The following is a 10,123-nucleotide window of genomic DNA, read 5'->3' as shown; positions in this document are numbered from 1 at the left end:
TTGTCAATCCACTTCTGGATGAGATCCTCCCCGTGGGGGTTATTCGACCATACTTCACCAATCCGGTCAATGGGGTTTGTTGAATACGGTGAGCACACAAGTACAGTACAACAATTATGCGTGTTGCTGCATTGCCCACACCGTAGCGGTACAGTATATTCGCTCACCTTAAACACTACCCAGGATCAACCCTTGCTCAGAATCTGACATGTGACAACATCAGACACATTCTGAGTGATTGGCAATGGTGAAATCCACACGCACAAGTTACGAATGCACCATAGTGCAGCAAACCCGCACCTCCGATTTGCAGGGTTGGCTACATACGGTGCGAAAGAAGTTCAACATACATGCACACGTACAACTCGGTTACACATTGACGCCCCTGGCACACAGCACACAGGCACGCGACAAGATCCTGTTTCATCACAATGCACTAACCGAGCCCCCTAGCTCAGAGGGGGCATTTGCCTACTCACATTTGCTGTAGGGAGTGAGCCCAAATCGTGGTAATAAATGCGTCTCCAAGGCATCTGTAGCCTTGACTACAGCACAGCTTACCAGCCAGGCAGTGTTTAACATCTCAGATAAACACAGTGCACAAACACTGCGGTTCAATAAAAGCAAAGCAGTGACATTTGTAAAGATAAGCATTTTTTTTAACAAATCACCGGTAATGTTTTTATTTTCCCAACATCCGTACAGATGGATTTAGCGAAAGCTTTGTGTTCTCAGCCATGGCCATGCAGCTCCACTTCGTGTCGCGGGACACGCACAACAGAGGGGCCATCACCGCCCTGGGATACCACCCTTGCAGACGGGAGATCCTCACGGGCCACCAGGGTAAACGACTCTGCGCTTTCTTTACATTTGTCTCTGCTAAGAACCAGCTATGTGGCAGCCAATGTAAAAAAAAAAGACACGTGGCAATAAGTAAAGAAATTAACAAAAAAAACGCAAAATAATTTTGTGCAGTGTTTCCTAAAAATCGTATTATTATTATTACGATTATTGCAGATGGCAGCAGTTATATGTTCAGGGGCTAAATGCTAATGTCGAGGTCTGCTAGCCACAATGAGAGAGCTTCAGGAGAGAGTCGTTGTGCTATTGCCCTGTTGACGTGAGAGCAGACTGCAGTCTTTTGCTATATGGTCCATTTTATTACTTTGTGGACTGCAACCGGATATAGCTTTGCAGAAATTTAAGATAACATGTTTGTTTGCCATCTCTATGGGCCATACTGCTGCAAGGAAATACATCACAGATAATGACGATGCCATGTGTTTTTTTCTAAAGCGAATTGTAAAAGGAATTAAGAGGTCACATGAATGCAACCATTTTCAATGTTAACGATGTGGGAGAAAGGCCAGGCAGGTATCGTTGGCTGCTGTTGTGGCAATTTAATGTTTATGAGCCGGTTAAAGTGGTGTGTGTGTGTATTAATCGCGACCGAAAACGTCGTGAGCATTTTATTGTTTTATTTTTATAATTTTCCTTCTACATGACTTTACCGAAAGAACCAATAATACGTTTAGGTATGTGGCTGACAGGTCATGGAGGGCCATTTTATGATCTTGTGGGTTTTTTTGAGCAAACAAGAATAATTTTATTTACATCCATTTTCCTTTTTATTCAGTAATTTTCCTTGTAATTCTGAAAACTGAACTTGTCACTTATTGATATTCTTTGGGTCTTAAGTCAAGATTTGTCACTTATTTCGTGCACGAACAAATCTCGTTTATTTTAATGTAGTGTTGCTGAAGAGTGTATTGAGTTGTTTTTAGTTAATTATGCTATTACTACACTATTAATAACGCAGCAGCATTGCCCAAAAAAATTCTGCAAGGGTAAGTCTCGTTGTTTGAGTCTTGGCACAATGGGATTTGACAATACTGCACAGTATCTTGAACAGAGAAGGTAGATAAATGTCAGAAGAGGGGGAGGGAACTCGTGTCAACAGCACGTGTAGAAACGCTGAATGGTACTTGACGTTGATGATTAATGTACAATAGCAACGTTTAGTTTTATATGTAGCATTGTCCGTCGTTCGTGCAAAGTGCATCTCACAATCGCTAAGGAATGATAGACAAGACGGAAGGCAACTATTTTCTAAGGTCTGTAGTTCTTTATACATGAAGATGTTTTCAGACAGCGTACAGGCCAGTGTGTGTCAATGGAAAGGCCCTAGTTTTTTTTTATACATCATCTGAAATTGATTAACTTACTGCCGTAAATTTCCATTTTCTCCGAATGATTACGAATGCCATTATATTTTCTGAAACATCTTTGTGCTCAGGTAACGACGCCCTTGGGCATAGCTGCCATTCATATCTAACGATTTTATTGGTGTATATGTAGTGGATTAGTTGTAGTGGATTCAACTGAGTCGCAGACGTACTCTTTGGAGGCAACACATTTATTAACACCAACACATTAACACAAAGGGGTTACTGCCCTTTTACCAGATAACCTATGGTGGTGGACCACCAGGCCTACTACGCTCGCTACTGGGAGTAGCTACAACTGACAGGACCCTGGCTTGGGTCCTCGTCCACATGTTGGTTACTTATTCTTGGACGTCGAATGTAGATCGTAGATCTTCGGATGACAACAGCAACGCAGAACCCCGGTCCCTGTGGGGTCCCGGTTTATATGCTCCCTGGTCGTGGCTTGCCCCGCCCGTGGCCACGACCACCTTCCAGAAACCTCTTGTCGTTTCTCGACCCTTCCCGTAGGATCTCACCCTGACACGTGACCACCCCCTAGCCCCCGTCTGGGGCCCCTGTGTCGATCTTACTTGTCACGTGCCTTCCAGGGTCAACCAGAGTCTCCTGGCCTAGGGCAGGGGTGGGGAACGTCCGGCCCGTGGGCCGTATAAGGCCCGCAAAATCATTTCTTCTGGCCCTGCCAAGGCAACCGCAGGCAGGACTCGAGATTAAATAAATCTAGGAGCAAACCTGGAAAAGCAGTTGCGAGTAGCAACATCATCAAAACCAGCTAACATCACACGCCTCACCAAAGAGAAGCAGTTCCAGCCATCGCATTAGGGGTGAGTTAATAAAATGTTTGACCAAATATAACGGGCTAATTTTTAAGTTGATAATTTTGTATGGCCCGCAAATTATATTATAAATATCCAAATGGCCCTTGGCAGAAAAAAGGTTCCCCACCCCTGGCCGAGGGTAACCTCATCCCAAGGCTGACACTCCCACTCTCCCTCCTGTAGGGGTCAGCACTGCACGCCACGCATGGTGCCACTGAGCGCTATCCCAGAGCTCACCGAGCCCCCTCTAGGGCTGGTACTACACCCACCTACGGGGTGTCCGCGATGATGGTACATCGCACGCCGTGCCTCGCTAGAGCCGGCATTCATCAGTGACATCGGCGATGTCACTACATCTATATACAGGATGGTTAAAAAAAATATTAACACTTCTAAGAATTTGCAACAACACCACAAGAAATGTGCCTCTGGGCTCTGGAGACCACCTGGAGAAGATTCCAGGCTACGCGTTGACAATGATGGCGGAACAAGTGGGAGACTCTTTGACTTTTTGAAGTTATTAACATTCCATTTGTTATCGTGCTGCAGTGTATTATCCGTTCTTTTTCCATTAAAAACGAGCGTCCAATGTAAGTGTTAACATGTTTTTGAAGCACCCTGTATGTATATTCTTGGTTCTTTCGGTAAAGTCGCGTAGAAGGGAAATAATACAATAATAAAAATATAAAACAATACAATTCTCACGACGTTTCGACTGCAACACAATCATCAAATTTCACCCTGTATGTGTTTATTTTTTCATCCGAAATAATATATGTACATATACAGTCCTTTCATCAATCTACTGCTGGATGAGATCCTTCCCATGACATGTCGGTTGTGGGGGCTATTTGACGATACTGCACCACAATGGCCAGTGCAGATGTGGAAATGTGGGGGGCACAGACACGGGGGCATAGTAGAGTACAACATTGCATTTGCTCACGTAGCCCCGCAGCAGCTAACAACACCTATTTTATGCATGGTGAGCGCTCATCCAAGCAATACTCATCCCTGCTCGTCTTCCAAGATCCGATGAGATTAAATGCATTCTGGGTGATTCGCACATAGTAATTGAGTACTGTATCAATGCAAAGCAGCACCCTTGTCATTGTTATTGTTAACACTGCCTCCTAGGCTCCAATTATTTATGCATGATGACCTTCTTTCGCACCGTACGTAGCCAACCGTGCTAATCGGAGGTGCTAATTAAGGCAAATAACAACCATCTAACATAATGCCAATTAAAAGGCGCCTAAGGCAGCTTGCTGTTTAAGTAATCTCTGCGTTCGTAGAGAAAATGCCGATGAGGAAAACATCGCCACGATACTCATTTACTGGCTAACTATGTGTCTGGAGAGATTTTTGGGCTGAGCCTCAAATGATCCTCATGCTCACAAATAAAAGCCTCCATTTGCACTAATGAGTCCCTGGCACTAATAATCTCCGTTGCAAATTTCCAAAACGCTGTGATAAGCAAGGCACGCAGAGTAACATAGACAACAAAGCAAGGCAAGTGGATTTTTGTTTTGACAGACATTTCCATACTATGGTTTTTACATCTACATGCAATTTTCTCTTGTCAGTATTGCCATAAAGAGAGAGTATTTCTACATGTAATACATATTTTACTTGATCAGGAAAGCCTCGCTGAGCCTCTAGACTTTACCTGGGTCTAGCGTGGAATGTTTGGCCAATTCCTTACACTGTCCGATATGCGTAATGCTGTGCAGTAAAATCATTCACTTGTCTTCTCATTCACTCCTTTATTGTGTATTTAATTGTTTGATTATGTATTTACTCACTTCGGCTTTTCACATAATGCCCCGAGTACGGCATTCACTGCAATTGTAAGGGGCATGGTAGCCAGAATTGGCAATTCAGCGCTTTAGCGGTGAGCGTGGATTGTGTGGATTTGCGAAACTCTGAAGCGCACCGAACTGCCATGCATCAGACGGGTTCACAAAGCCGTTCCACTTTACCAATCTGTGTGGGAGACTTTGAATTGTATCCCCTCGTATGTGTGGATTTTCTAATTTTCTCCCATGAGAAAAAAAGTAATGAACAGAATATCCTCATGTAGGTCCCTCCTTTAAAAGAGTCGCAGAAATTATTGAGGCTTTCCGGAATAAATTAATCATGAACATTAAACAGATAACGCACACTAAATTTTGTGGCAGCGTGGCTCAAAGGGCTAAAATAAATGCACAGCATGGGAATTACAAAGATCCGGGATTTGTTCTATGTGGGTTTGTGCCACAACGTGTTCAAGTGGATGAAGGTCGTTGTCTCAACCCCATCACGAATAACTACAAAATGTCATAAAATCAATCTAAACATTTGTATTACTTAATTTGACTTATTCCAGCTCTGATAATAACAAAAAAAAGAGTTTGATTTAACATGTAAGCTTTCGCGACCAATGATATTCATGATAACATGTTTTTGTATTGCAATGTATAAAAATTTCTATGTAAAGCTTTCGTGACTGCAGGGATTCATCTTCTTGGTTCTTTCGGTAAAGTCACGTAGAAAGGAAATAATAAAAGAATAAAAATTCAATATAATAAAATACAATTCTCACGACGTTTCGGCCACAACGCAAGCACCTGAGGACGGCTGCTTGCGTTGTGGCCGAAACGTCGTGAGAATTGTATTTTATTATGTTTTATTTTGAATATTTCCCTTCTACGTGACTTCACCGAAAGAACCAAGAAGATGTATAAAAATGTCTTTTAAACGTGGGTCATGAAATTACTACATAAGTAGTTCCGTGGAGTCAAGTTCTCAGCCCCAATCCCCGGCACAGGATGGTTCTTCTTTTCCCTCTCATCAGTTCCCGAGCGAGGATGTAACTCAAACACATTCCTGTGGAGGGAGCTGGTAGGAACGTTGGGTTGCTCGGTCAATGGCCAGGGTCAACGGCGGCGTGGTGTATTCCGCAAATATGCCCGACTGTGAGGGCGGGCACAAGCCGGCGTGAGTAGGTTAAACGTTGAGTTTTATAAGGGCACCACGGGGTGACCAGCCCCTCCCCACCCAGCCCCACCCCTCCCACCCCCCACCCAGCTCCACCCTCCGCACCCAGCCCCTCTCCACCCTCCCCTCCCCACCCAGTCGACCTAGGGGAGGAGGCCCAGGACCGGTTCAGATAATTGTCACTGGTGTTGTTGACCGTGAGCGGTACTCAAACTCGTGTTGCCGGGTTCGTTGCGCAGCGCGCTACACAACCGCTACACCACCGCTCCCCACTCACACACACACGCACGCATCATCTCCTCCTGCAGACGGCGTGATCAAGTGGTGGGAGAGCGAGACGGGGCGGCTGCTCTTGACGAGCTCGGAGCACCAGGGCTGGGTCACCCACTTCGTCTTCTGGCACGAGGCCAAGTTGCTCCTGTCCTCCTCCAACGATGGCTCCATCGTGGCCTGGTCGGCAGCCGCCACGCTCCTCGACAGAATTCAGGTGGCCATTCGGGGCACTGAAACGGCAGCGAATCCGCGTCTCTCGTTCCCACACATGTATGCAATTTATATTTCAAGCTTTCGTGACTGCAGGGATTCATCTTCTTGGTTCTTTCGGTAAAGTCACGTAGAAGGGAAATAATAAAATAATGAAAATAAAACATAATAAAATAAATCTCACGACGTTTCGGCCACAACGCAAGCAGCCGTCCTCAGGTCTGTCGGGGAGACAGACCTGGTCTTCACCTGAGGACGGCTGCTTGCGTTGTGGCCGAAACGTCGTGAGAATTATTTTATTATGTTTTATTTTTATTATTTTATTATTTCCCTACTACGTGACTTTACCGAAAGAACCAAGAAGATTTATGCAATTTTTCTTTTCTTTTACCAGGTACGGGCCACTGAGCTATATAGCTCTTTTTCAGAAGCGACCTGGCCACAAATGTTAGCTCAACGAAGTGGCTTATCGCGTGCAATTGTATAGCAGCCAAATACATGTGGAGGGGAAAACCAGAGGGCACGGAGAAAAATCCACACAACCACGGGAGAACACGCAAACTTCAAATATACAGCAGGTGTCAGGGTCGGGATCAAACCCACGGCCTCCCGTATACCGAGTGAAGTAGTTAACATCTCGCCACCGTGGTGCCTTGTAACAGCATACACTGTGCGGTAATGTATCGATAGACGAGTAGATGCATTCCTGGAGCTACGTTCGTATATTGAAACTTCGTATAATGAATAACTTGTAACAGTACGATGAGGATGCGTTCCCAACCTTCGTAACTTCCTCTTGCATACTCTTAACACTTAATAACTGACCATTCGTATTGGAAATTCATATTATCTTTTATACTGTACAATATAAAAAACTGACGTAGTTATAATAACTTAGTGAAGAAACCATGTTATGATTTATATAGTACCGGAGATCGACAATTTATTTTTTATTGAGTGATCTCATTGTTTACTTATTATTTTACTACATTTTTTTACCGTTAAAATAATGGTAATACATCCAAAGTCCGTTTTACTGCAACCTCGCATATCGAATATTTGCACACCGAGAGCATGAACACAATTCATCATCATTCATTCTCTCGCGGATTCATTTAGTCCCCGTTGCAGCGCGCAGAGTAAAGTAACAACACGGGTCACCTTGCTATGGAATAGTCCCTTCTTTTCTGTCCACTGCTGGATGGCAAGGGCCCCCCCACCCCCACCATGCCCTGTGAGCCATTGGAGCTATTTGACCGCTCGGTGCGGGTTGGTGGACGCAGGCAGCGTAGTGGTGGCAGCAGAGCGCAATAAAAGCAAAATGTATTTAGCTGCATTGCCTCTGCTGACGACGTAGCACTGCAACAGACTATTAGGCGCGGCGGTCGTCTAAACCGTGCGCTGTCTAGGCCAGGGGTCGAGAACCTGCAGCTCCAGAGCCGCATGCGGCTCTTCAAGGACTGCTGCTTCGTGACGTTATTCATCAAGGGCCACCTCGTGCATTGATATTTTAAAAATGCCTCTTTCTTGTTAATTTGGTTTCCCGACCTCTGATCTAGGCTCCACCCGGCTTAGCTGTCCAGATCTGATGAGCAGAATGGGCACTGTGCGAGCGATTTGGTCATTTGGCAGCTGACAGTATCACACACACACAGAACAATTTCCCATTTCCGAGCCACATGGTCTGCAGCCCCATAGCACCTGTACATGCCCTGCGACCGTCCTTCTGAACACTACCCTTGCTCAACTCGGCTCGGCATCTGGAGATCTGACGAGGCCATTGCCCGCGGGCGATTTGGCTCACGGGTCGTTTGAAGAGAATCCACGCGCGCGCACGCACAGACTGCCACGCGCGCATCGGTCCCATCCCTTTGCGTGATTCAGCACCCCCCGTGCGGCAAGCCCAGACGCAGGCGCGTGCCCGTTGCAGGTGGGCAGCTCTGTGTACTGCATGGCGGGGCTGGGCCACTGGCAGAAGCTGGCGTGCGGCACCCGGTGCGGCTTGCGCGCCGTGCGTCTCAGCGACGGCAAGGGCACGGCACGCGTCCTGGACTCTCCGGCCAACCTGAGCGTCGCAGCGGACAAGCACGGCGCCGCGGGCGTCGTGTGCTGCATGGCGAGCAACGACGGCCGGCTCTACACCGGCGGGTAACGCCGCACGTGTCGCTTCACCCCGGGGTCCATTCACACCTTCCCGAGGCAGCTGCCGTGCCGTGGGAAGTCTGCAGGTCTTTCGAGGACGTCGTGAAGCAGTGCTTTATCAGTTTGCGTAACGACGCATCTCTCGAGCATGGTTTGGATATGTACGGTGCGAACGAAGTTCAACGTACATACATCTACGCATCTTTTTTTTGTACCAATATCAACCCTTTTTGGCAAGAACATCGGCGTTACAATGCTCAAACACCCAATACACATACTCTTAGGTTTTTTCGGTAAAGTCACGTAGGTAAAAAATAAAATTAAAATTAATAAAAGTAAAATAAAAAATCACGACGTTTCGGAGGCAACACAAGCTTCCGTCTTCAGGTGGAACCGTCACAGCACGATTGCTGTATCAAGTAAAGAGGATTTATTTTACTTTTATTAATTTACATTTTTACCTACGTGACTTTACCGAAAAAACCTAGTATGAATCCTTGCAGTCACGAAAGCTTCAAATCTCGACCCAATACACACCAATTATTAAAGCCTTCAGATTACACAACTGTATGAGCCCAGGTCTAAACGTGCTCCCTCTGTGTTGTGACCACACACCGCGTGGGTTATGCAGCTACGGGGGGACGCTGGCCATCTACGACGTGAGCTCGCCGGCGGGGGAGTCCGACGTTTCGCTGCTGCACTGCAACCCCCGCGCCCACGACGCCGGCATCACCTGCCTGGCGCTGCCCACTGACGATCGCAGCACCTGGTGAGAACCGCCGCTATCCCTGCCAAAGACAAAGATCCCCCCTCCACGTATAGCCTGGATAGACTAAATGGGGCAAGTGCGGTTCGTGAGCAGCACCTATGTTTCACCACTGTTTCATTGCTTTTACGGCTTTATTTTGGTGATTTTCGAAAAGTTTTTTGGTTTGGCCATGTTTGTTTGTTGTAGTACAATGTTAGACTGATGGCCTTAATCTAAGTTGTCTTGTGGTTGTTGTTGTTGATGGACTTGCATCCCACTGGGATTTTTGCACACAGTGTTGGTGTACGGTGCTTTTTTTGCAATATTTTGCTGTCTTTTCTGTTTGCACATAGTCACTTTAACATGTTTTCTTGTTCATGTTTTTGTTTTCTGTTTGTTGCGGTTGCACCCGATGCAAGAGCCGAATGGCTCACAGGGCTCTACCTAATCAATGAACTTGAACTTGAACCTATGAAGGCCGGCACGGCACGCGATGGGGCGGGTGGTGGCCAGCATCTCGTCCCGACCTGCCCCTTTCCTCCCAAGTGGCGATGTGCACGATGTACTCATTTGAAGCTGAGTCGACTTAGGGGAGGCCCAGGACCAGTTCAGATAATCATAACTGGTGGTGGCCGTGAGCGGGACCCGAGTTGGTGGATTGTTACATGGCAGGATTCGTGAGAGGTATCTGCGGCTTTGCTCCAGCAGTGATGATGAAAGTGCCCTGC

The 10,123-nt window shown here is 46.4% G+C and overlaps 1 protein-coding gene across 1 annotated transcript in view; it reads left to right on the top strand.

Moving 5' to 3' along the window:
* The first annotated feature begins 558 nt into the window (after nt 1–558).
* Nucleotides 559–10,123, top strand: part of LOC144727794 (uncharacterized) — a 48,563-nt gene continuing 38,998 nt past the window's right edge. Inside the window, exons 1-4 of the mRNA XM_078606906.1 lie at nt 559–843; nt 6,331–6,509; nt 8,436–8,653; nt 9,279–9,416. Of these exons, the coding sequence (XP_078463032.1) occupies nt 738–843; nt 6,331–6,509; nt 8,436–8,653; nt 9,279–9,416 (641 nt within the window). The 5' untranslated portion in view covers nt 559–737. The remainder of the gene's footprint in view (nt 844–6,330; nt 6,510–8,435; nt 8,654–9,278; nt 9,417–10,123) is intronic.

This window comes from Lampetra planeri, chromosome 26 (genome assembly GCF_965212315.1).
Source record: "Lampetra planeri chromosome 26, kcLamPlan1.2.h2, whole genome shotgun sequence".
Classification (NCBI taxonomy): Eukaryota; Metazoa; Chordata; class Hyperoartia; order Petromyzontiformes; family Petromyzontidae; genus Lampetra; species Lampetra planeri.
This window is presented reverse-complemented; position numbering and strand designations above follow the sequence as displayed.